Below are 27,094 nucleotides of genomic sequence, written 5' to 3' on the forward strand. Positions count from 1 at the left end.
TCACCACTTTATTTTAAGAATGTGAAATGTCAGAATAATAGTATAGAGAATGATTTATTTCAGCTTTTATTTCTTTCATCACATTCCCAGTGGGTCAGAAGTGTACATACACTCAATTAGTATTTGGTAGCATTACCTTTAAATTGTTTAACTTGGGTCAAACATTTCAGGTAGCCTTCCACAGCTTCCCACAATACGTTGGGTGAATTTTGGCCCATTCCTCCTGACAGAGCTGGTGTAACTGAGTCAGGTTTGTAGGCCTCCTTGCTCACACATGCTTTTTCAGTTCTGCCCACAAATCTTCTATTGGATTGAGGTCAGAGCTTTGTGATGGCCACTCCAATACCTTGACTTTGTTGTCCTTAAGCCATTTTGCCACAACTATGGAAGTATGCTTGGGATCAATGTCCATTTGGAAGACCCATTTGCGACCAAGCTTTAACTTCCTGACTGATGTCTTGAGATGTTGCTTCAATATATCTACATAATTTTCCTCCCTCATGATGCCATCTATTTTGTGAAGTGCACCAGTCCCTCCTGCAGCAAAGCAACCCCACAACATGATGCTGCCACCCCCGTGCTTCACGGTTGGGATGGTGTTCTTCGGCTTGCAAGCCTCCCCCTTTTTCCTCCAAATGTAACGATGGTCATTATGGCCAAACAGCTCTATTTTTGTTTCATCAGACCAGAGGACATTTCTCCAAAAAGGACAATCTTTGTCCCCATGTGCAGTTGCAAACCGTAGTCTGGCTTTTTTTGGCAGTTTTGGAGCAGTGGCTTCTTCCTTGCTGAGTGGCCTTTCAAGTTATGTCGATATAGGACTTATTTTACTGTGGATATAGATACGTTTGTACCTGTTTCCTCCAGCATCTTTACAAGGTCCTTTGCTGTTGTTCTGGGATTGATTTTCACTTTTTCGCACCAAAGTACGTTCATCTCTAGGAGACAGAACGCGTCTCCTTCCTGAGCGGTATGACGGCTGCATTGTCCCATGGTGATTATACTTCCATACTATTGTTTGTACAGATGAACGTGGTACCTTCAGGCGTTTGGAAATTGCTCCCAAGGATGAACCAGACTTGTGGAGGTCTACAATTTTCTTTCTGAGATCTTGGCTGATTTCTTTTGATTTTCCCATGATGTCATGCAAAAACGCACTGAGTTTGAAGGTAGGCCTTGAAATACATCCACAGGTACACCTCCAATTGGCTCAAATGATGTCAATTAGCCTATCAGAAGCTTCTAAAGCCAAGACATCATTTTCTGGAGTTGTCCAAGCTGTTTAAAGGCACAGCCAATTTAGTGTATGTAAACTTCTGACCCACTGGAATTGTGATACAGTGAAATAATCTATCTGTAAACAATTGTTGGAAAAATTACTTGTGTCATGCACAAAGTAGATGTCCTAACCGACTTGCCAAAACTATAGTTTGTTAACAAGAAATTTGTGGAGTGGTTGAAAAACGAGTTTTAATGACTCCAACCTAAGTGTATGTAAACTTCCGACTTCAACTGTATATATATAAACCGTTCCAATTCACAGTGCTAGTCATGTTAAGGTTAGCTGCTGAGGTGATTGAGAATTAGCGTTAGCTCACACTCAGTAAAGATCTCAAATGACAACATTGGTGTCAAGTGCTTTTCTCATTTTTTATTTATTGAAATTTGTGTTATTTTTGTGAGCCATCCAATTTTTTCTGTGGACTTTCAGATGTTTTTGTGTGTTTTGGGGCATTCTCACTGATCGTGACATTGCTAGCTAGCTTGTTAAGTAGATTCAGTTGCTAGCCAGTCAGCTAAGTGTACTGTGCAAGCCCTGATCTTGTTGTTATGGCAACCAAATGGCAGCTAGCACAGTGAGAACAAGACCCTGTGCTGCAGAGGCAAAGCCAGGCCTATTTTACATTTTTGTGCAGATATATATATATATTTTTTTTAAATCTTTTTTTTCCTTATTTTCTTTCCAATAAAATCGTATCTGAAGTTGAGTGCGTCCCTGTTGGGCTTCCCTGCATACCTGGATGAGAAGAGTGAGAGGATATGGGACCTGATGGAGAGGAATTTGGACCAGTTGGAGAGGAGGAAGGTACAGCACTGCTCTTCTAGCAGCTATCCAGTCCCAGCAGCAAAGCCGGAGGAGAGAAGTGCCAGTGGCGGTGACCCCAGCAGCGGTGACCAGACCAACAATGATGACCCCAGCGACGATGGCCCCATTGAACCCTCCATCAACTATGCCACCGGCTATGGTGAGCCCCCCAATAACGGTGCCTCCAGCGATGGTGAGATCTCCGATGATGCACCCTGCTGCTCGCGCTGAGGTCACTGCCCTTGACACCGGGCAAGGCCCCCACCCTACGGCCCGCTCAGAGGTCACTGCCATCGACACTGGGCAAGGCCCCCACCCTGCGGCTCGCTCCGAGGTCACTGCCCTCGACACCGGGTTGAGTCACCCCTCTGCCTCTATTGACGATGTTGATACAGGCACCACCAGACCTGTACTTCAGCCAGCCCATGCAGTTACTCTGGGCCTCCAGGGTGAAGATCAGTGTGCCACCACTGAACATTCTGTGTGTCTGGACATTCCTCTGAAAATATCAGGCACTACAGTGGTGCTGCCCCAGTCCAAAAGTGCAGACCTTCTAACACTACACACCCCACCCACCAAGTTAATGTCATGTGATTTCCAGCTCAGTCAGGCAGAGACAGTCTGTTTAGAATAAATAAGGACTGTTACATCATTGTTTTGTTGAATATGGGACAAGTTATCTGTTTTAAAATGATGAACCTGCTATGCGATTCTGATTGCTTTACCTGTTTGCTCTGCAAAGTGTTTTTAGAAAATGTTGCATTGTTCCTGCCTTTAGTATAGGTGCCTGAAGGAACTTGGCACTGCTGGAGGGGGATAGTGTTGTGAATGCAGATATACCCCTTTTATGTCCCGCCTACCATGTGGGGTGACTGACCATAGTGTTGGCCAATCACCAGTCAGCACCACATTCATGTTCTGTGTAACTGTCACTTGGGGCAGTTGATTTGTTCTGTGCTGGAGCTAGTCCTTAAAAGTGTGTGTTTGTGTACAATAAACATCAAGGAAAGAAGGTTTGTTGTGATCTTCCACACACGACCTCCACAGCAACTATACAGTGAGTTATTAGTTAGCTAGAGTCACAGTGCTAGCCAGGTTCAGGCTAGCTGCTGAGGTGATTGAGCATTAGCTAATGTGTTCTCACACTCAATGAAGATCTCAAAACATGTTCTGAGAAAAACATAGATCTGCTATGTCTACAGTCAGTATTTGTTAACATGAAATTGAAAATAGGATGTCACATATCTCATTATATCGAATGAGTCACATCTGGATTCAGAATTTGTTAAGATATGGTGCATATCTACAAAACTACAAATATGCATTGGAAATGGCCTGTAATTCTCTAGAATATCAAAAATGTGTAATGTAAAGATATCCTCTGATAGCAACCCTTTTCACCCAGTGTAATCTTGGCAAAACCATAGCCTTAAGTTCAACGCAGCCTTAACCTTCCCCGTGTGTGTGCTCGTGCATGATACAGAAGAGTTTTAATGTTGGCTAGTTTGACACTTCTATTAAAAGTGGATTCTGATGAAAAAACAATTAAATATGCAATGTACCACATAACAACTCTATGATTAAAACATCAAAGCCATTTAAGATACAATGTAAGAATTCCGTTGCTACCCTCCCCCTTTTGACATGATGATGCAAGAACCCTTCTTGCACATTCCCCCTGTAGCCTTTTCCTAGCCTACAGCACATTTGGGAAGTTATGTAAGACTCATTATTTGCAATATATTTTATTGGGAGTATTTCCAATGTATTTACACAGGAAAAATGAAGTTTAAACATAGAATCCTGACTAAAGTAGGCCTAGATCTGTAGGCTTCTGTATATTTACAGTAAAATAGTTCCAGTAAGATGAATGTTTGACTCAGAAATATTGCTAAGACAACATAATAGAAGACTTAATTAGATAATACAATAAAACAGAGATAATTTGAATTTGGTCACGTCTACAAACATCGCGATATTTTCCCTTTCTGGTGCAAGGTCAGCTGATCAATTCTAATTCACCGTGGAAACCACAGAGTTTCTCAACTCAGAGACGCAACGTCGAGATATTTCCCGGAAACGCATACTTGGGAGATCAGGCCTGGGTTTGAGAAGTAAATGGGCGCGTTCGAGTCGATCACTTTTGTCAAGTTGTTGACCGTCATTTGTCGCCACCTTCCAAAGTGTGTTGCATTCTAGGGCAAAAGATTTTCAGACTTGCGTTTACATGTTGACTGCATGAACTTTACAAAAATCATGTGATCAAAGGTCATGAAGTTGACTGCAGTCGAGTACAAGTTTCGGCATTTGCTCTTCACCAACTTCATTGCGTGAGGCTCTATTTTTATTAGGGTGTTTTTGTTTGACCAAGGTGAATGTGACCGAAGACATAAAAGGGGAACCAATTTCAAATCAAATCGGTCACATACTCTTGTTTAGCAGATGTTATTGCGGGTGTAGCGAAATGCTTGTGTTTCTAGCTCCCAACAATTTGCCAGAATTCATGTGTACAGTAAATATTTAAAAAATGTATGTGATGTTTGAGGCTCTCTCTCTCACTAATTGATTGTATAATGTGCACACATATGATTTCAGTTTGTGAGTGTGTGATATGGGTGTTGGAGACATGTTTATTTTAACATTATAAATGAAACATTTTATAAACAATGGCAACACTGCCATGTTGATCTGAGCCTTGCTGTTGGAAACCCACATTAGTGTCAGACATTCAGCTGTCACTGACACACTTTCACTGACTTTCGTCTACAGTCAGTTGCTTTACACAGAACCAAAACCGGCTGTGCGCATGCTCCATCGTGCATAAATTAATTTGGTCCCCCCACACCAAACGCGATCATGACACGCAGGTTAAAATATCTAAACAAACTCTAAACCACTTACATTAATTTGGGGACAGGTCGAAAAGCATTAAACATGTATGGCAATTTAACTAGCTAGATTGCATTTGTTAGCTAATTTGTCCTATTTAGCTAGCTTGCTGTTGCTAGCTAATTTGTCCTGGGATATAAACATTGAGCTGTTATTTTACCTGAAATGCACAAGGTCCTCTACTCCGACAATTAATAAACACATAAACCGGTAAACCAAATCGCCTCTAGTCATCTCTTCTCCTTCTAGGCTTTTTCTTCTCTTGACTTTATATTGTGATTGGCAACTTTCATAAATTAGGTGCATTACCGCCACTGACCTTGTTCGTCTTTCAGTCACCCATGTGGGTATAACCAATGAGGAGATGGCACATGGGTACCTGCTTCTATAAACCAATGAGGAGATGTGAGAGGCAGGACTTGCACTGCGATCTGCGTCACAAATAGAACTGACTTCTATTTTAGCCCTTGGCAATGAAGACGCTCACGAGCAGTGTGGGTGCAATAATTGAATAATATAGATTTCTAAATGTATTTTGCAACGCTCGCGGCGGTGTAGTCAGCCTGTTAGCCTTAACAACTTAAACACACCCAATGAGAGAATTGAAACAAATTTCTTGAAATCTGAAGGCACTACCTGGATTCGAGCCAATGTCTTAAGTAGCGGAATATGTTATTACTCGAGCCTCGTGAAAGTGACACGTTTTCATTTTCGTCAAAAACAACTTTATATCGATGAGTGTCTTTTTGATGGCATGCACAAGCACATTTCGGCGAGACGACCTTTAGACCCGGTGAACGTGATTCTGCGCATGCGCCTAGCTAACCAACGTCGCAATGACATCGCCTACAACTTGATCCGGGAGAAGCAGTTACTGCATATCTTCATACTGTCTTTGGTAGGAAGGACGCAGATGGCTGAGTAGCTAGCTACTGTAGCAAAATTAGCCAATAAAATAACACAATCACTCGTACAAGTGACACCTAACGTTGATTTCGACAGTTTCAGGTAATTTTCGGAAAATAGTCTAAATCTTATTCGTATTACATTGCAGAGTCTCTTAACGTTAGCTACACATAATGCTTTTTGAGCTAGCTATCTAGACAAATACTGAGCTACCGTTACTAGCTAGCTTGCTAACAAGCAACATTCTAGTGGATGCAGTCCTAGCTAGCTAATAGCTAGCGTACATTAGGCTAGCTCGTTTATTAACTGACATTAGCCAGCTTGCTAACGTTTTCTCAATTAATTAAATAAAGCCAACACATTTGTTTGCTATTTATCATTTCCTGGATCTGTCTAACTTCTGGCTAATAATTGTTAACTTCAGCTCAGCTAGCTGGACAGCGTCTGTGTTCCGTCAATGCTAATTTAACACTGAACAAATGATAGATGAATTGTCATCTAACTAACCTAGTTAACGTTAACTAACTAACGTTAAGTCTGATAACTAACATTTGCTTGATTCAGTTTAAACGTTTTAGCTTGCTAACTAGTTTTGATGTTAATGTCTTTACTGCACATATCAAAAACAGCTCACGAACATGTCATGCTTTGCTTGCAAGCCAAGTGACTGTCTTCTGCCTGTTAATCTGTGAACATATTCTCAGATCACTAACTTTAGCATCCAAGGTTTCACTAAATCTATCATTATGAAACCATTTTTCAAGAGGGACAGAGATCAAGTTGGCCTAAACCTGAAAGAGCGAGAACTAAGCAGCATTGTATCATTCTTGCCATTTCAAGTGAGCTTGCAATGTCAGGGTGCCAGAAGATATTCATTAAACGGTGTCTTTGTGTTTTTCTTTTCAGGGATAAACCAGAGTCAAGAAGATGGCTGACACAGAGCAAACAAGTGCCCCTCCTCCCCCTCAATTAGGGACAGTGGTGAGTAATCATGCACTTCTACTTCATCAGATCATAGATTGTATTTGATAGGCTGGATTTATACTCCACTAGACATACTCTATAATGTAGAACCTCCACTCTACACACATTTTGCTACATGTCATAGGTTGTAATTTTACGCACGCTCTAGTGACATTTTGTTACCGTGAATGTTTGGTGGAGGATAAATCCAGCCTGAAGTCTAATTTAGTTGAATTGCAAAAACATGCAAATGTGTGCAGCCCCAAATTTGTAGTGCAACGCAAGGGATTTTTTTTTACGTATTCAATTGCATCCATACATTGCAGTAAGGTATACATTCATTTTTTTGGCTCTCACATTTTGGCCTATTTTGAAATACAGACGGGTGCGTGCTACTCCACTGCTAATAACTATAAATTGAGTATAAATATAAGAAATCTAAGATATGTCAAATAAATGATATCCAGCTCAGGGCTCCAGCAATGCATTTGGTTTAATAACTTCCTAGCAAAGTGGCTAGATGTCAAGCTTCTTGGTTACAGCAGAGACGATCAAGATCCCTGTTGCCTAAATAGTTTTTGAGCCCCTTGTGTGCACATCGGTAATGGCGTATAGTACAAAAACTGTTTGAAAATCTGGATTACCGCAACCCTAGTTCTCATACTGATACTATATAGGCCTATGGTTGTGATTCTACAGTGGATGGTGATTTTACAGTGGATGATTTAGTCTAGTTTTTAAAAATCTTATGAACTTGAATGTACTTTTTTCCCCCACAGCAATTCATGTTGGCTAACAAACTAGAGACGGCAATGTGGCTCTCGCGGCTCTTCACCGTCTATTGCTCAGTAATGTTCATTCTACCTCTCTTAGGGTAAGGCTCAATGCTCCAATTGTTTGCTTTGTCTATATGTCTATTTAGAAAGTAATACTGTATGATAGGGACTGGTCATTGGGTTCGGTTTTCTACTGCAGTTTGGGTTTTGCATTATTGTTAATGTTTACTCAGTTCCAGGGATAATATTTTTCTTCATGTGCACATAGCAATATAGCAACAATACCTGACAGAGACAACCAATGCATAACTGCTAAATGAACAGATGTTTTACTTTAGTAGCATTTTGTGGTCAAAACTGTTTCATTTTAATATACTCCCAAATGTATACTGAACAAAAATATGAACCCAACATGTAAAGTGTTGGTCCTGGGTTTCATGAGCTGAAATAAAATATCCCAGAAATGTTCCATATGCACAAAAAGCTTATTTCTCTCAATTTCTCCCCACATTTGTTTACATCACTGTTAGTGAGCATTTCTCCTTTGCCAAGATAATCCATACACCTGACAGGTGTGGCTCATGAGCATTACCTCACCTCATGAGCATTACACAGGTGCACCTTGTTCTGGGGGACAATAAGAGGTCACTGTAAAATGTGCTGTTTTGTCACAACACAATGCCACAGATGTCAAGTTTTGAGGAAGTGTGTAATTGGCATGCTGACTTCAGGAATGTCCACCAGGGCTGTTGCCAGAGAATTGATGTTAAATCCATACCATAAGCTGCCTCCAACGTAGTTTTAGAGAATTTGGCAGTACGTCCAACTGGCCTGACAACCGCAGACCACTTGTAACCACGCCAGCACATGACCTCCACATCTATTATCTTCACTTGTGGGATCATCTCAGACCAGCCACATGGACAGCTGATGAAACTGAGGAGTATTTCTGTCTGTAATAAAGCCCTTTTGTGGGGGAAAAACTCATTCTGATTGGCTGGGCCTGGCTCCCCAGTGGGTGGGCCTATGCCTACCCAGTCATGTGAAATCCATAGATTACGACCTAATATATTTATTTAAATTAACTGATTTCCTTGTGAACTCTAACTCAGTGAAATTGTTGAATTTAAAAAATATATTTTTGTTAAGTATAGTTTTTAAATTTGATTTATTTCATGTTTATTTAACCAGGTAGGCTAGTTGAGAACAAGTTCTCATTTACAACTGCGACCTGGCCAAGAATAAAGCAAAGCAGTTTGACACATACAACAACACAGTTACACATGGAATAAACAAACATACAGTAGAAAAAAATCTATACAGTGTGTGCAAATGAGGTAAGGCAATAAATAGGCCATGGTGGCGAAGTAATTACAATATACTAATTAAACACTGGAGTGATTGATGTGCAGAAGATGAATGTGCAAGTAGAGATAGTTAACCAGTCTGAGTTCCCTCTGAGTAATTCATTTCTCTTTGACATTTTCCAGACCCCAGGCGGCTGCCAATTTCTATCAGCGTGCGCTGCTGGCCAACGCACTCACCAGTGCTCTGCGGCTACACCAGCGGCTTCCTCACTTCCAGCTCAGCAGAGCCTTTCTAGCCCAGGCACTCCAAGAGGACAGCTGTCACTACCTGCTGTACTCCCTCATCCTGGTCAACTCTTACCCCATTACAAGTATCCTCTCAACCATACATAAAGGCCTTACCACCATAGTATCACCATGCCTTGGTTGTTGTCATAATGGTCTCTTATAAAGCTAGAGTTTGGTATATCACCAACAAACTGGTTTGGGGAGAAAGCTAATTGTGTTGCAGGAAGGTTTTGTAATGCTTGGGGGTCATGGTTTCAGTTATGCAGACCTACTAAACCTATTAACAAGAAGGCATTGCTTGACGGCACTATTTGATGCTGACCTAAAATGTGTTTATTTTGCATTGTTGTACATTTTTAATGCTGATTGCCACTTAACCGCAGTCTACAGTGAGCATATTCCCAGTCTTCCTTTTCTCGTTGCTTCATGCAACCACCTACACAAAGAAGGTTCTTGACGTAAGTATCCTCTCTTGATTCCAAAACATTTCAATGTTCGTGAAGCCATTAAAAAGCCAGTTGGGTAAAGCATAACCAACACTCGAAAAAGGGTATTTTATAAAATACCCTTTTACCCGTTTTAGCTAGGTAAAATAGTAATTTTGCACATTTCTCATAAGACATTTCTGATTTTAGGGCATTAAAATGAAATCAAATTGTATTTGTCACACACATGGTTAGCAGATGTTAATGCGAGTGTAGCGAAATGCTTGTGCTTCTAGTTCCGACAATGCAGTAATAACCAACAAGGAATCTAACCTAACAATTCCACAACTACTACCTTATACACACAAGTGTAAAGGGATAAAGAATATGTACATAAAGATATATGAATGAGTGATGGTACAGAACGGCATAGGCAAGATGCAGTAGATGGTATAGAGTACAGTATATACATATGAGATGAGTAATATGGGGGATGTAAACATAAAGTGGCATAGTTTAAAGTGGCTAGTGATACATGTATTACATAAAGATGGCAAGATGCAGTAGATGATATAGAGTACAGTATATACATATACAATAATGGAAAATGTACAGTGTGTAAGGTGCTGTATAACTGTGCTAGTTTAGTCATGTGATCCTGATGTGTATAATTCCCCTCTTAGGCAATGGGCCCCAATAGCCTTCTCTTCATGAGGAACTTCCTCAACAAGCTCTCGGCCAACCAGCAGAACATCCTGAAGTTCATCGCCTGCAATGAGATCTTCCTCATGCCAGCCACCATATTCATGCTCTTCAGGTATGTTTCTATTTCTTGGTAAATTTCTCAGCACATTTGAATGGTACCTTAGACTGAAGTCAGATTAGGGTTTTTCCTTCTTAGTTGATGTCTTACAATACCACTATGAACTGAGATGATTAATCACTTGATTAACTCTTGGTTACTCCAGTCACTTGATTAACTCTTGGTCTTTGTGTTTACAGTGGCCAGGGAAGCTTGCTGCAGCCTTTCATTTACTACAGGTTTCTAACTCTCCGCTATACATCAAGGAGAAACCCATATTGCCGGTAAGTAGCCTCATTTGAGTTTTGTGCAATAATTTTAATATGTAGGATAATTGTACAGTATCAAATATGCCAAATTGTGTGTTTCTAGGTATATGATGTTGATTAAATCCTTTCTCAAACCATTTCCCCCTATCCCCTAATCTCCCTGTCCACCTCTCCCAGCACCCTGTTCTCAGAGCTGCGGATTCTGCTGGAACATTTCGTCATGAAGCCCGCCTGCCCCGCCTTCTTCAGAAAGATGTGCCTCAACAGTATCTCCTTTATGAGCCGCCTGGCCCCCACCGCAGTGTGACCTTACTTCCTGTTCCCACACAACCATAGTTTGTACTGTAAGGGGCGTGGCAGCATTTCAACTCAAGAGGGACGGAAGAACAACAACTTTGAGAGCAAGGAAAAAAACCTTTTGAATGTTAGTCTGTTCTGTCTTCCTGCTGCTCTGTTCATATGCTACAGCGGAGGCTGAGGCTCGGACTGCGACGCACTGAAAACTGATTGTTTTCGATATGGCTTTATGGAACAGCCGAACACTCACTCCACCCCCCCCTCCACTCCCTTTTTTTTCTCTCGCTCTCTTTGGGAATAAACACCAGCTGACTATTTGATGTGTTCTACTTCTAAGGATTGACCTTGTGATGGTTAAATGTCTTTGTCATGGAAAATACTTGTTCTTATCTTTTAAAAAAATAAAATACTAACTTCTGAGATCAGATAATTAAATTGTACTATACATAGTTGCAGTCTCTTTTTTTTAATAGCTAAATATTGTGCTTTTCAAAGGTGATGTCAGTTGCTCTGTATTTTATTTTTTACATCCACTAATTCCATTTTATATGTTTGTTTTCTTACACGGAAAGCATTGGTTATGATTTTGTCTTAACACATTTCTACTCTTTGAATTTGAAATGTGATCAATGCTATGTAACCCACTATTTAAAAAATGTTTTGGCAGTTGAGGCACTGTCAAAAGGGCCCTGAAATTAGAAGGCAACATATCTGCTCTATTTTGAAGACTTAATGGTACAAGGACATGTAGTTGTAGGATTTATGGCTGAAATGAATCATTTTCACTATACCAGCATTTCCTCAGTCTGCACAAAGCACATGTTATGCAGTAAATGGGAAGGACTAGGCTGGTTTCAAATACAAGTTTATATTTGCATTTTTTAATAGGTTTTCTAATTAAATCTAATTAAATTCAGGTTCAATTTAACTGATTTGTGACTAATATCCCTATAGTTTTCCGATTCAGTGCAATCCCATGTTAAATTTCTTTATTTACTTGTAGAGAAACCACGTTTGTATAGCTCTGGAATAAATTTCTCCATTCTCTTAAATCGAAAAATGACCTTGTTGAATGAGATTTATAACCTCCATATTCACTAATATAAACATGATTCGTATCAATTAGTATTCTTTGACTCATTTTTGGAGCATTGGTGGTTTTATTGGTTTGGTTCTTAGAGGATGGCCACTTTATACTAACAAGGAAGACAAAAATACTGGAACTGCTAAACCATTCAGAATCTATGTTGAATCACACCACAGTCACCATCACCCAATGATATTGAAGCTTCTTCAAACGAACAACGTTGTCCATGGTAACGGGTCCAGTGTGCGCGCAGAAGAATCAGATGCTAGTTATTTCGACAACCATTTTCTAACTACTATAACGTCGACAAATTAGCTAACGTTATGGTTGAACTAAATCAAACGATGTGGCGGCTATATAGAATATACTAATACGTCAGGCAGTATGCAACGTGCATTCTGACTACAGTTTTAACGATCCAGCTAAATTAGCCAACGAGGCTAATCCCTATTACAGAATAATCCCAATCTGACAAAATGCTCTTTGTTCACCTCGCATGTTAGCCAGCTATCTTTATTAGATAGCTAACGTTGATTTAGATACCTATAACGCCGGTCTGAATTTTTGTTGTTGATTGTAAACGGTTAACGTTACTGGACAGAAACCTTTTGGAGAATTAAGCGAATGTTATTAGATAGCGAGCTAATCAATTGAATTGCATACTAGTTTTGCCGACCAAACACTCACATCAAGACAAGAACATCATGGAGATAAACCTCAACCGAATTGATTATCTACAGGTAACTGGATTGCATGTTTGCTAGTATAACTAGCTAGATAATTCAACTGGGTAGATTTTTCCTATATTTTGACCCCTGATCATGTCACCAATGTTATGGCTAAATAGTAGCCTGAATGGAAAAAGAGTTGAACAGCTTGATTTTATTTTTGTACTCTGCCAATTTTACCTTAAGTAACTAGATGACTCGTGATACTGTCTGACTCTGGCTGTCACATTCATCGACACAGGTTGGTGTGATATCTCAGAAAACCATGAGGCTCCTCCCTGCCTTGGGACGCAAAGCAACCCAAAAGGTACTGTAATGTGAATGTGCATTATTAGAGGTGACCCATAAATAGACCTTGTGGTGTGTTGGAATATGATTTTTGAACAATGTCACAAGTACTCTTGAGTTAGAAATGTCGTTTTGTGTGTCTCAGGTTGCTGTTGCTGATCATGATGGTGTGATAACTTGTTTTGGGATGAAAAAAGGAGAAGCTGTGGTAGGTATTGAGTCCTACATATTTAACAACATTGAAATACTCACCTGGGTGCCAGTCTTTTTTTGGAGCCTACTCATTCATCACTGTTGGCTAAATCAGAGCCAGACTGGCACCAAGGCTAGCAGAATACAGCCACTTTCATGGACTTCATATGAATACCTACTGCCGTTGTGCCCAGGAACAAGGCACTTAGCTTAATCCCTATCTGCACCAGGAAAGCTTCTCTGCAGCTGACCCTGTGCTGTTCGGTGGCATGGGTACAGTGCCCTCTAAAAGACAAGTTTCCCTTGTCATTGTGTAATGAATAAATAAAGTTTCATTCCATGAACGTTGATTGTACCTATCTTTTCCAGCCTGTGTTCAAGACTTTGCCAGGGCAGAAGATAACAAGGCTGGACCTTGGTGGGGCTCTTGGAACCCCACAGGAGAAGATCTTTGTGTGTGCCGGCTCGGAAGTGAAGGGATACACCAAGAAAGGCAAACAGTTCCTGTCCTTTGAGGCCAACCTTACAGAAAGCATCAATGCCATGTGAGTTTTAACTTTTTGATGTGAATTATAGGTTACCTGGCCTTGGTTCCAAGCCTTCTACACATGTTTGTCAACAGTGACGAACGAGACTTGGGAGTATGGTTTGAGAGAGTATAGTCTAGCTTTTATTTTTAAAGAGACTTGGAGCATTCTTTAATTGGTTTATAAATAAGGGGAATTGTGGGTGTGTTTTTGTGCTGCTTTATATTACAATGTGTTTTTTTTTTTCATGCCTACAATGTGTTTTTCAGGCACGTTTCAGGAGCAGACCTTTTTGTGTGTGCGAGTTACATCTACAACCACTACTGTGACTGCAAGGATCAAGACTACTACCTATCTGGAGACAAAATTAATGACATTGTGTGCTTGCCTGCTGAGAACATGGGCCGCATTGTCCCTGTGTTGGCATGTCAAGACCGAGTTCTCAGAGTGTTGCAGGTGAATGGAAATTGTTTGTGAGTACTGCAGTATGAATATATATACGTACTTCAATGAGTACTTCAGTGAGTTTGTGTTTTCTTGCCCATAGGGATCTGAGCTTGTGTATGATATTGAAGTCCCTGGTCCTCCCTCAGTTTTGGAGCTGTACAATCGAGATGGAGGCGAGTATAAAATCCTTATACTGAACTCAAATGTAAATTGCACACATCCCTGTACTTACAGCAAACTGGTCTACTTCTACCCCACCGTCTGCTTTAGGGACTAATGGCGAAGACATTCTCTATGGAACTGTGGATGGCAAACTGGGACTGATTAGGATAACTGATTCCTCTTCCTCTTCTAAATGGGAGATTGATAATGAGAAAAAGAAAGGAGGTACAGTACTGTTAATGAAGATGAACTAGTATATGTTTCATCTGTCAGAGACTCAGAGTACCTATGCACTGAAACACAATTAGCACATGTATTATCATTGTATATTGTAAGAATGTTATTAACATTGACTTACCATGTTAGACATCATTCAATCATATAGCATCATTCCATTCATTGAGCTTATTCGACATTTTCTTCTTCTATGGCTGTTTCTACTAGGTGTTTTGTGCATCGACACGTATGATATTCTGGGTGACGGGGTGAAAGACATCCTTGTTGGCAGGGACGATGGGACAGTGGAGGTCTATGGGTTTGACAGCTCCAACGAGCCCACATTGCGCTTTGAGCATGTAAATCCACAAATATTATTTTATGCTACATTCTACTGGCGTTGTACGTATCATCTGAAATTTAGGGGGGAAATACCTACCGGTATTTATTTTAATTCAAGTGTGATAGAAATGTATTTTTGTTGTAAAATAAGTAACAAACTTTCTGTCCTAAAGTTGAGAGAATATTGTAGAAATCCATGTCTTTGGGATACTAACTTGTCCACCAGGTGTTATTGGAGAGCGTCACCTCTATCCAGGGTGGCTGTGTTGGGAAGGAGTCTTATGACGAGGTTCTAACAGCCACGTACACAGGTGAGCTATCAACAAAAGGAGAGGGTTTTATGCACGAGCTATACTAAAAAAAAAAACACTAGAGTGAAAAATGAATGTCCGCTGACTGTTTGCTGCTCCCAATAAGTGCTCTATAGGAGATACAGATACAAAGTTATGAGCGGCTTGAAATAATATGTGTGTGTCCAGGATGGGTGACAGGGCTGACCACAGAGCCCCAGCAGGCAGAGGCAGGCCCTGGAGAGGAAGTCAAGATGAGTCAGGAGACCCAGAGCAAAGTGGCAGCTCTCAGGTATACTTGTGGACAGTTGTTGTTGTCACCTGCATTTGCAATATATATCAATTGAACTTTGTAAGCAAAACTCAGTGTTGGCAAGGTTAATTCAACAGCCAAAGTAAAGTCCTGTGTTTAGCAAAAATTTAAGTTAGCTAACTTAAATATGAGGACAGATGCTGTCTGTTGTTATAATTTTCCCAGTATGAACCCAGAACGCTTGTCCCCCTCAGGGCAGAGCTAGACCAACTGCAGATGAAGGTCGTTCAGGGCCGTGAGAAGTACCAGCAAACCGCGCAGTCTAGTACGGCGGTCTCTGCCATGCCTGTGTTCAGCGTCAACGACAAGTTCACCCTGTGTCAGGATGACGCCAGCTACAGCCTGACCCTGGAAGTGCAGACGGCCATCGACAATCTGCTGCTGCAGGTGAAATAAATTGACTCGACTCTGTATTTATGTTCTGTATTGAACCCGGAAGAGAAATGTGTATGTTTTTTTTGCATGAGAGAGATCTGCTAATTATAGAAATATGCAATGACTTGTGGATATTTCTGTCATGGATTGTAACGTTAATATTGTTTTCTTTACAGAGTGATGTACCAATTGATCTGCTGGATGTCGACAAGAACTCTGCTGTTGTGAGTTTCAGCGAATGTGATTCAGAGGTGAGATGTCCTCGTACAGAGAGCATACAAATAATACAAGTGAATGCTTTAGATTCCTCAAGGCACTAATTATGCCTTCTGTTCCAGCAGCCAAAAGGCAATTTTCTCCTCGTTACGTACAGATGCCAAGCAAATACTACACGGCTTGAGCTGAAGGTGAGGGATTTTTTTAAGAGTATGTTTTAGTCAGTTCTTACTGATTTTAGCCCAATAACAATTTATTTAGAATTGTACTCATGGCAATTCATAATAAATTGTCAATTGCAACCAATAGAAGTACCACTCTCAAGTTCCCACCCAGTCTCACCTGCCTCTGCAATGCTAAGGGCAACACTGCTGTGTGTTCTCATGACTTGTGTCACAGCATCTTCTCCCTTCTCCAGGTGAGGTCCATTGAGGGCCAATATGGCACCCTACAGGCCTACATCACCCCACGCCTGCAGCCCAAGACCTGTCAGGTACGCCAGTACCTCATCAAACCTCTGTCCCTTCACCAGAGAACTCACACCATTGAACAGGACAGGTAAGGATAAGGATACTGAAAGAAAGACAGTGTTTGACTCAATTTCCCTCTTTTTCTGTCTTCTTTCATTCGCTCCCTTTTTCTCTCCATACCCCCAAACAGACCCATGAACACTTTGAGTCTAGTTGGCCAATTCAGCTTTGCAGAGATCCACTCCTGGGTCCTCTTCTGCTTGCCAGAGGTCCCAGAGAAGACTCCAGCAGGGGAGAATATCACCTTCTACTTCCAGAACACTTTCCTTGGAACGCAGCTGGAAGCCACGTACTGGTTAGGAATTAAATTCAATACAACTTAATTTATCCCCTTTGGGATATGCATCAGAGTTCTTGGTTTAGTTTTCCAAGTAAATGTAACCAATGGAATAATCCCAAAAGTGCAAACTAAAGCTGAAATCAAGCTCACTTCACAAACCTTTTGCCATTGTACTATAGGGAGATTGAATTAAGACTGTACATTCAATATGGGTTTTCTTCTCCCACTTTGTCATTTTAGTAAAGGGGAAGGCCACTTCAAGTCTGACAATATTTCGACCATCTCCATACTGAAGGATGTCCTCTCCAAAGAAGCCACCAAAAGAAAAAACAATCTTGATATTTCTTATGGTAGGTCTTTAGCTAGTTACATTTATTATCTGTTTTTAGGCTACTAGTTAGAGTTATCGACGATGGAGTGAAACAGTTATGTCTGTTCATGAATTAAAACATATTATTTTATCTCACAATTTTATTTGTGGCTGTAATTTCCAGATATCAATGACGATTCAGTGGGCCACACACTCAAGATGATTCATCCGAAGCTTGAGTATCAGCTGCTATTGGCCAAAAAGGTTCAGCTGATTGACGCATTAAAAGTAAGTGCTAGTGTTGCAAAAAAATAAATAAATGAAACTACTTAAATATTGCAACTCTTGCTCAAATTTTGCTGTGTGTGTTTTGTAGGAGCTTCAGGTTCACGAGGGGAATGCGGACTTCCTCATTCCTGAATATCGTAACATTCTAGACGAGTCTGCCTATCTGCTAGAGGAATACAAGAAACAACCAGCTCACCTGGAAAGACTTTATGGTATATCAATGTACAGTTATTGCTCTAGAATTCTTGTTTCAGTAGAATTAAAAACAAATTTCAGCTATCACAGTTGCCTAGCTTGCCAATGATCCTTATATCCTGGGTGCAAAACGAATTTGACAGTATGGTTATGCAAAACTACCATGACAGTAACCTGTGTGTGTGTTTTTCCGTTTCCCCAGGTATGATAACGGACCTCTTCATCGATAAATTCAAATTCAAAGGACAGAATGTGAAGACAAAGGTGTCATTGCTGCTGGAAGTTTTGGATAACTACGATTTGGATTCTTTGATGAATTTCTTCAATGAGGCATAATATCAAACTTGAGCAAAGAGGATGCAAACTTTTACACTCCATTTGTAATAGCTTTTGTTTTGTTTAGAGTATAGAGTTTACTTTCCAGCTTTTTTTGTGTGTAAGATACTAGAATTATGTTACATAATCTGAAATTTTTATGTCAATTGTCAACAACATCTGGATGTCTAAAGCCATATTCTGTTGGCCTAGCTATATACAGTGCATTGGAAACTATTCAGACCCCTTTTTCCATATTTTGTTAGGTTATTATAGCCTTATTCTAAAATGGATTAAAATATTTTTTTCCCCTCATCAATCTACACACTACCCCATAATGACAAAGTGAAAAAAGGTTTTTAGAAATGTTTGCAAATGTATGAAAATAAATAAATACCTTAATTATGTAAGTATTCAGACCCTTTGCTATGATACTCAAATTTGAGCTCAGGTGCATCCTGTTTCCATTGATCATCCTTGAGATGTTTCTACAACTTGATTGGAGTCCACCTGTCGTAAATTCAATTGATTGGACATGACTTGGAAAGGCACACACCTGTCTATATAAGATCCCACAGTTGACAGATTACGTCAGAGCAAAAACCAAGCTATGAGGTCAAAGGAATTGTCCATAAAGCTCCCAGACAGGATTGTGTTGAGGCAGAGATCTGGGGAAGTGTACCAAAAAATGTCTGGAACATTGACGGTCCCCAAGAACACAGTGGCCTCCATCATTCTTATTCTTATGGAAGAAGTTTGGAACCACTAAGACTCTTCCTAGAGCTGGCCGCCCGGCCAAAGTGAGCAATCGGGAGAGAAGGGCCTTAGGGAGGTGACCAATAACTCGATGGTAACTCTGACAGAGCTCCAGAGATCCTCTGTGGAGATGGAAGAACCTTCCAGAAGGACAACCATCTTTGCAGCACTCCACCAATCAGGCTTTTATGGTAGAGTGGCCAGATGGCCACTCTACCACTCCTCAGTAAAAGGCACATGACAGGCCACTTGGAGTTTGCCAAAAGGCACCTTAAGACTCAGACCATGAGAACAAGATTCACTGATCAGATGAAACCAGGATTGAACTATTTGGCCTGAATGCCAAGCGTCACGTCAGGAGGAAACCTGGCACCATCCCTACAGTGAAGCATGGTGGTGGCAGCATCATGCTGTGGGGATGTTCTTTAGCGGCAGGGAGATCGAGGGAAAGATGAACAGAGCAAAGTACAGAGAGATCCTTGATGAAAAGCTGCTCCAGAGCTCTCAGAACCTCAGACTGGGTTAAAAGTTCACCTTCTAACAGGACAATGACCCTAAACACACAGACAAGGCAGGAGTGGCTTCGGGACAAGTCTTTGAATGTCCTTGAGAGACCAGAGACTTGTCCCTTGAACCCAATCAAATATTTCTGGGGAGACCTGAAGATAGCTGTACAGTGACACTCCCCATCCAACCTGGCCTGAGCTTGAGAGGATCTGCAGAGAAGAATGGGAGAAAATCCCGAAATACGGGTGTGCCAAGCTTGTAGTGTCATACTCAAGGCTGTAATCGCTGCCAAAGGTGCTTTAATTTTAATTTTTTATTTAACTAGGTGTAACGGATGTGAAATGGCTAGCTAGTTAGCGGGTACGCGCTAGTAGCATTTCAATCAGTTACGTCACTTGCTCTGAGACTTAAGTAGTGTTGCCCCTTGCTTTGCAAGGGCCGTGGCTTTTGTGGAGCGATGGGTAACGCTGCTTCGTGGGTGACTGTTGTCGATGTGTGCAGAGGGTCCCTGGTTCGCGCCCGGGTCGGGGCGAGGGGACGGTTTAAAGTTATACTGTTACATAGGCAAGTCAGTTAAGAACAAATTCTTATTTTCAATGACGACCTAGGAATAGTGGGTTAACTGCCTTGTTCAGGGGCAGAAGGACAGATTTTTACCTTGTCAGCTCGGGGATTCAATCTTGCAACCTTTCGGTTAGAAGTCCAACGCTCTAACCACTAGGCTAGGCTACCTGCTAACCACTAGGCTACCAGCCGCCCCAGGTATCCTAACCCCCTGTGCTTCAACAGAGTACTGAGTAAAGAGTCTGAATAGTTATGTAAATGTGATATTTCATTTGAAAAAATTGGCAAAAATATGTTTTGCTTTGTTATTATGGGATATTGTGTGTAGATTGATGAGGGGGGAAAACAAACATTTTCATCCATTTTAGAATAGAATGTGTAAGAGTCAAAGGGTCTGAATACTTTCTGAATGCACTGTATATTCAGTTATGTTTTGTTTTATAGGTTGGCACTTGAACATACCATCCTTGATGTTTGGCAGTTATATTTCTATTGAAGTATTTAGACTAACTAGAGTATTTAAATCATGTGTGGTTTAAATCATGTGTGGTTTATTTGTCATGGGGTGAGGTTATCTCTGTGTATAGCATAAATGAGTGTAACAAGACTTTGCGATGCTCTCAGATCATAATTGTTTGTACGATATTATATTAATTCAAATTATGAAAAATGTACATTTTGACTCTTTCATTATCTATACGCCGAAATCGCAACGGCCTGCGTATTCTCGGACACATGAAGTCTGAGTTGTATCAGCCGCCGTAGATTCGTGACGTAATTTTCGCCTTCGGTTGTGATTGGCCGTTTCAATAGTCGCGGGCTACTTGAACTGAGAACAAGCAACATTTCTGCATTAATAAATATTTTCAGAGGACAAGGGACTAGGTAAAGGTTGCGCGGTGGTTAGCTACATTTATTGGATTTAGTCAAACAGCATGGCGAGCTAATGTCGGGTTTCATGCAGAATATGATTTTGTTGTCTCAACTTTAAGTAAGGTTTTAAATTTGCAGCTTAGAATTACGTTGTTGCCATCTCAACACCCCAGACTTGTCTGTGCGATACCTTATGCTACTGTAGCTAGCTTGCCTGTTTGTGCTATCTTATACAACTTGTAAGTTCGTTTTTATATTCATTACAATATTTATTTACCAGGTTTTTATTTTCTTTGTAGCAAAGTGGACGTTTCTGCAGTGACTTGTTTGAGCCAGAAACTGAGGATAAAATGTCAGGATCAAACCAAGGACAAGGGAGCGCGGTTGATGTTCCGCTGCCGGAATACCAAAACCAAGAAAATATGCTGTCCAGACTGAGGGGTCCAATCAAAAACTGGGCAGACAACCAGGAGAACATTGTCCCCAAAGCACCACAGAGAACAGTTCTGGGAGGTTTGCAAAACAACCAATGCAGCATTTCTCAAAACACAACACAGGTTAGTAATTTCTAGCAATTTTCTAATTGGCATGTAGATTGGGCTAGTTTGTTTACTACCAAACATCACCTTAGGACAAAACTGTCATAATTTTAGGTCATATTTTCACGGCCAAGAGTAGTGTTTAATTTACATCTGAATTATAACTTCATATTCACCTTACTGTATTCAAAGTTTGCATTGTTAATGTCCGCTAACTAGCTAGGTACCCTCCCAAGTAGTCCGCCATTTTATGCGGTCAACGTTTTAAACATTGGCATGGCCGACTTGCTTTCTCATGCCTTTCTTCCCATATCATCACATTTTTTATTAATTAGCATGACATGGTTAGGTGGAACTGACTCATTGTTGAAACCATGGGCACTGAAATATTTAACCTTTCATTTCAGTTGCTGTCCTGCAAAAATGAAAGTGAAGTACCTAAAAGTTATGCAGAGAAGCTGGGCACCAAGCCGCCAGCTTTTCAGATTCACCTGGATGAGCCAGATTCTGCTTTCTCCAGGAAAAGGGTGTCCCTCAAAGCCAAGCCTTCCGTAGAGATGTACCCCCTGAAACTGAACCCCACAGTTACCTGTCTCAGGCAGCCTCTGGCCCCTCTTGACATACCTGCCACATGTGCGTCTAACATGGATCTTAGTTTTGGTGGTGAGTATTTCAGTAATACACCTGGTGAAATTATTGAAAATTTCCCTTTACCCTTTTATAACATTGAGGTGATGTTATTGTCTATCGATTAGAAAGTCACAACATTTTCCAATTTTCTATATAGATTGTCCCATGGATATGTCAGTTACTGAAGGTGAAGAGAAGCCAGTGGACATGAATGTGGCAACAGAGTATGCTTCAGAAATACATGAACATCTCAGGGAAATGGAGGTGAGCAAACTATTCATTGTTCAGTTGTCACACAAATCACTGAACCATGACTACAGTTGTCTTTTTGTGCTCTTGTCCCTAGGTTAAGTTCAGACCAAAAGTAGGTTACATGAAAAAGCAGCCAGACATAACCTACAGTATGCGGGCTACCCTTGTTGACTGGCTGGTGGAGGTTGGTGAGGAGTACAAGCTCCAGAACGAGACTCTATACCTTGCTGTGAACTACATTGACCGTTTCCTGTCTTCCATGTCAGTCCTGCGGGGGAAGCTGCAGTTGGTCGGAACCGCCGCCATGCTGTTGGCCTCGTAAGTGTCAACCCCACAGCATCCTTAAAGGGATAGTTCACCTTTGTGTGCCATAAAGGTGTGCAGCGTAAACCAAGTTTGTTCTATATGTTGTGTAGAACCCACTGTATTAGGCCTCTGTCCCAAATTATTAGACAAGATAGGCACCAACATCTGACTAATTTACATTTGAGGGAACTGTCCCTTCAAATGAAATTCAACCCAAGAGATGAAGTACTCCTTTAATTGATTGTGTCAAGCTAAGCAATGTGTGCTTTGATCACTCACTGGTTTTCGTTCAAATGCAGGAAGTTTGAAGAGATCTACCCCCCGGAGGTGGCAGAGTTCGTTTACATCACGGATGACACCTACACAAAAAAGCAAGTGTTGCGGATGGAGCATCTGTTGCTTAAAGTGCTCTCCTTTGATCTGGCCTCTCCCACCATCAACCAGTTTCTCACCCAGTACTATCTCACCCAGCCTGTCAGCACGAAGGTGGAGAGCTTGTCAAGGGTGAGTAGATTGCACATTGTAGTGGTGTTCACATCTTGTAATTCAAAGTCCGACTCCAGTCAGTTTCACTTCATTTAATACCTGATTTACTTAACAAAAGGCACCACTCGATAGGTGGACCAGGTATCATGACATGGCACAAGTGGGAGGGTGGGACTTCACTCTTTTGTTCTTTCTCAAGCAAGGGGGAGGCTGATCCCATCAGACCAACTCATTGAGTGCCCTACTCAATGTTTGCAGTTGTCTAAACACTATTTTGCCTAACATTATATTGCCTTTTAGTGTGTACTTCAATTTATTCTTGGGATATCACTTCAACAGTGAACAAAATCCATAGAGGTTGAAATTGTTTTATAGATATTTGATTTTTGTCTTAAATGTTGTCTTTGTTTCCTTAGTTCCTAGGGGAGCTCAGTCTAGTAGACTCCGACCCATTCTTGAAGTACCTCCCCTCTCAGACTGCTGCTGCCGCCTTTGTTTTGGCAAACCACACTATAACAGGAAGCTCATGGGTGAGTTTGCAATGCTGCACTAAGTGTTCTAGCAGGGGAGGAGTTTCATTGCCCTCTGGTTCGGCCGTGATGACCCACTCAAAATAAAGCAACAATGTAACATCTTAAACAGGTCTTTGCCTCAGTGCAGTAGGCCAGGATTTGGTAGCTGGAGCTAACAGGAATTCTCTCCCTGCAAGTATATATGCCACTGGCTCACACTGTCCATCTCCCTGAGTAGTCCAACAATCAACTTTTTGGGGTCTCATGAACCTTTCTCATGTAAATATGGAAGGCTTCAGTAATAGAGGCTTCCTTTATTAATCTCACTTGCTGCCTAAACTTTCATATTGATGGTCCATAACATGGTAACTCACCTTATCGCAACTGACTGAACTTTGTATAACCAAGATTTACAACTGCTAATGTCCTTGGCGCAACAACCAATTAGTAGTCACTGACTGTTAAGTGGCCGTGTAACATTTAATTCTGCACCTAAACTTGGCACAAACTATTTACACATTGCTTTATTCAGTGCTGTATTAAGTATGCTTTTGTAAGATTTACAATTGAAAAGTAGTCTATTCCCCTGTTGGAAGGTTTGTTAACTGACCACATGGGAATACAGTGGCTCGTCAGTCTTTTGATTGCGTTTGATCTTCAGGGTAGAACCATGCAGTGTTATATTTTCCACACTAAAGTTTAAGCTTAACATTTTCCTTAAACAACCGTAGCATGAGATTGTCATACCCTGAAAAGATGGGTTGGCTGCCTGTGTTCAGTTGCAGTATTTCATTTATCCACAATTTTTCCTAAATTCAGATCTTTTGTCAACTGAAATCTTAGCCCTAAATTAGAATGAATTGGTGTGCAGTGACTTTTGTGCATGACTTTTCTGACAGTTATTTTTATTTCAGTCCAAGTCTCTGGCAGAGGTGACTGGCAACTCTTTAGAAGACCTGATGCCATGCATAGAGGATCTGCACCAAATGTACCTCAACGCTGCTACGCACGCACAGCAGTCAGTGAGGGAGAAGTACAAAGTTGCCAAGTAAGTACACCGTATAGATTGATTTGTTTTCATGTTGGCATATTTCGCTAATGTAAACCATTGCAGGCCATCCATTTGTGACTCTAATCTAAAATAAAATAAGCTTACGTGTTACTATTTTGTTTTTCCTACTAGGGATACTACTTGTTCATATGGCAATTTTCTAGATTTCTATTAACTTGAACATAAATGGTGGGTCTGAATGATTTCTACCATAGTGTTTCTCTCTCTAGGTACCAAGAGGTCTCTCTCATTGATCCCCCCATGAAACTGTCTTTGAACTGATTTTTTTGGTGCATATTTATTTTTTACCTTGCGTGTTATATTGTCAGAATTTCAATAACTGAACTCATGGCTGTGGTCTTGAGGATGTGGACAACATTTTAGAATTTTTAAATGTGCATTTATATGTACAATCCTATAGGTTAAGGGTTATTTGATGCTTGATGTAGCCCTGGGCTTTAATGTCGTTAATCAGGCAATGTCATGTTTCTTTTCTTACTAGACAAATGTTCGCAGTGGTTTTTAATTGCTTAAAAGCTGTAAAGATTAGTCTCACTTTCTGCATCTTTGTAATAAAACTGCAGCTTATTTTCCTTTCTGCCACTAATACACTTGTGAATATTTCCTGACAAATCTGACTAACCATGGTTTGGTTTTCTATGACAACTTTATACTGTGAAAGTCTGTCTATCTTAAGTCACTTGTCATGTAAATGTATGTCTTGGCATTCATTGGTTATCAATTAAGGATTCATCTGCTCTGTATAATGTCTCTTGTAAATAAATTCCATTCCCACAGACACTTGGTTATTAATCCTTTTTAAAATGTATTCTTCATACTATTCCGGAAGTAGTTCAGGGTCATAGCACCATGTAAGACTGCTTTCTAATTTGAAGTGAAAGTTTAAAATCACAATTTGTGGGTTGCGGCAGTATTGCATCTCTTGTTGTGGCCTCTTGGGGGCACCAGAACACTACTGCTCCCTTGCCTTAGTGCAGCATTTCCCAAACGCAGTCCTTCGACCCCAAGGCACTACACAGCTGATTCAAATAATCAAAGCTTGAGTTCATTAATATGAATTAGCTATGTAGTGTTAGAGCAACAACCAAGACTGAGTTGGGAAATGCTGCCTTGAGAAACTTTGGTGAAAATGTATTCACTAATGTTTTTCTCAAGTCCTTGCAGGGAAATTTGAGTAACAACCCTGTGGTTTTGTTCTAGCAAAAATAAATATATTCTGGTTAAAGTAACATGGTGTTTCCAACAAGTTTTGTCCATTTTAAAGTTATATTTTCAAAAAGTCTTTCATCTGTAGATGTAATTTCTGTATTATGACTAGGTGGGTGTTGTGTGATTAGTTTGTCTGCTGTGTACCCATTGGTTTTCCACATTGATTCCCTCAACTTGAGGAATGCTTTTAGTTACATGTCATGGTGATAGAATGGAAGTAAAATAGCATATTTAGACGGGTTCAAACTTACTTTGGGGCTGATTCTGTTGAAAAATGATTCTTAAACGGAACTGGGAGGGCCTTACCTGAATCTTTCCAATAAACACTGGGATTAATGATTACACCACTGGTTTCAATGGTAATCACACTTCTGCCTCGCCACTATGCCATTTCAGTTTGAGTTATTTTACTGAAGTTACAAATGATGCTGTAGCATGTCGTCTTCTGCTAGGAGGCCACAAAATAATCAACTCAAATATTGTAATTTAACTGAAAGTCCTCCGCCACCAAGCTCTGGTTAAATCTTGACTTAGTAGTCATTAAAGCCATGAGATGCAGATGAATGCACATTTAAACAAAGACAGGCAGATTGTGGATCTATTTTTAAATTGAATGGGTGTTTCTTGGGGGGGTTGTTTCAATGATCCATGCATCATGCAAGATGAGGTGTATATGAATATGCTTGAATTCAATTCATGTGCCGGTGTTTGAGAAAAGATCTAGAAATCTGTGCCATCAATGTAACGAATTATGGTTAGCATCTGGCTATTTTAAAGCCACCGTTCAAAGCTGGGGATCCCATTTAAATTGAAGAAAGCTGCTTAACAGATACATTTAAGGGAGATATGATTGATGCTTCAGAAAATGCTATTTGAAGATTTCACAAAAGAAATAGCCATCAGAACTCCTAGTCCTAAAGAAAGGAATGGCAGTTCTTCACAAAGGCAACATTGTTTCCATTCTGAAGCTGTGACATAAAACGAGCAGACTGATCATGTCAAATGTCTTATGACAATTTAGTTACACAATGTTTTAATCGAACTGCCACTTCAATGACAACATGACGATTAAACGTGTTTTCTGTTCCAAGCTGCCCTGTGATTTGATTCTTTGCCTGCAAGTGAACAGGTAGCCAATGGCAGTGAGGGGGGCTTCTTGCTCTGTGTGTGTGTGTGTGTGCCTGCGTGTGTGTATGCACCGGTGATACATTGTTCTGGCTCTGTACGGCGAGCGCTGAGTACAGAGCCCAGCAACAGAATGCTTACCACCCATTTACAC

At 40.6% G+C, this 27,094-nt stretch overlaps 3 protein-coding genes across 6 annotated transcripts; all 3 read left to right on the plus strand.

The window, feature by feature from the left end:
- Positions 1 to 5,841: 5,841 nt before the first annotated feature.
- Positions 5,842 to 11,448, plus strand: LOC129858236 (transmembrane protein 33-like). The gene is made up of 8 exons (XM_055927299.1): positions 5,842 to 5,983; positions 6,788 to 6,862; positions 7,624 to 7,718; positions 9,111 to 9,298; positions 9,606 to 9,673; positions 10,324 to 10,457; positions 10,643 to 10,726; positions 10,889 to 11,448. The coding sequence occupies exons 2-8, from the start codon at positions 6,809 to 6,811 to the stop codon at positions 11,016 to 11,018; spliced, it is 753 nt and encodes a 250-aa protein (XP_055783274.1). The 5' UTR covers positions 5,842 to 5,983; positions 6,788 to 6,808; the 3' UTR covers positions 11,019 to 11,448.
- An 856-nt stretch (positions 11,449 to 12,304) lies between these two features.
- Positions 12,305 to 18,514, plus strand: bbs7 (Bardet-Biedl syndrome 7). 2 transcript variants are annotated; one of them, XM_055927300.1, is made up of 19 exons: positions 12,305 to 12,835; positions 13,065 to 13,130; positions 13,257 to 13,319; positions 13,673 to 13,848; positions 14,100 to 14,286; positions 14,378 to 14,450; positions 14,548 to 14,664; positions 14,884 to 15,014; positions 15,224 to 15,308; positions 15,477 to 15,579; positions 15,795 to 15,987; positions 16,152 to 16,226; positions 16,314 to 16,382; positions 16,610 to 16,749; positions 16,852 to 17,016; positions 17,242 to 17,351; positions 17,496 to 17,599; positions 17,688 to 17,811; positions 17,997 to 18,514. In XM_055927300.1, the coding sequence occupies exons 1-19, from the start codon at positions 12,800 to 12,802 to the stop codon at positions 18,128 to 18,130; spliced, it is 2,151 nt and encodes a 716-aa protein (XP_055783275.1). In that variant the 5' UTR covers positions 12,305 to 12,799; the 3' UTR covers positions 18,131 to 18,514. The 2 variants fall into 2 exon arrangements, with proteins under 2 accessions (XP_055783275.1, XP_055783276.1); XM_055927301.1 differs by having other exon boundaries at positions 16,317 to 16,382.
- Positions 18,515 to 20,720: 2,206 nt separating this feature from the next.
- On the plus strand, positions 20,721 to 25,384 carry LOC129858238 (cyclin-A2-like). Of its 3 annotated transcripts, none has more exons than XM_055927304.1 (9): positions 20,721 to 20,821; positions 21,109 to 21,366; positions 21,756 to 22,011; positions 22,136 to 22,242; positions 22,325 to 22,548; positions 22,836 to 23,040; positions 23,439 to 23,552; positions 24,449 to 24,582; positions 24,816 to 25,384. In XM_055927304.1, exons 2-9 carry the CDS (start codon positions 21,160 to 21,162, stop codon positions 24,865 to 24,867), a joined length of 1,299 nt encoding a protein of 432 aa, XP_055783279.1. In that variant the 5' UTR covers positions 20,721 to 20,821; positions 21,109 to 21,159; the 3' UTR covers positions 24,868 to 25,384. The 3 variants fall into 3 exon arrangements, with proteins under 3 accessions (XP_055783279.1, XP_055783277.1, XP_055783278.1); XM_055927302.1 differs by having other exon boundaries at positions 20,779 to 20,927; XM_055927303.1 differs by having other exon boundaries at positions 20,803 to 20,821; positions 21,090 to 21,366.
- The last annotated feature ends 1,710 nt before the right edge of the window (positions 25,385 to 27,094 follow it).

This window comes from Salvelinus fontinalis, chromosome 6, assembly GCF_029448725.1.
Source record: "Salvelinus fontinalis isolate EN_2023a chromosome 6, ASM2944872v1, whole genome shotgun sequence".
Classification (NCBI taxonomy): domain Eukaryota; kingdom Metazoa; phylum Chordata; class Actinopteri; order Salmoniformes; family Salmonidae; genus Salvelinus; species Salvelinus fontinalis.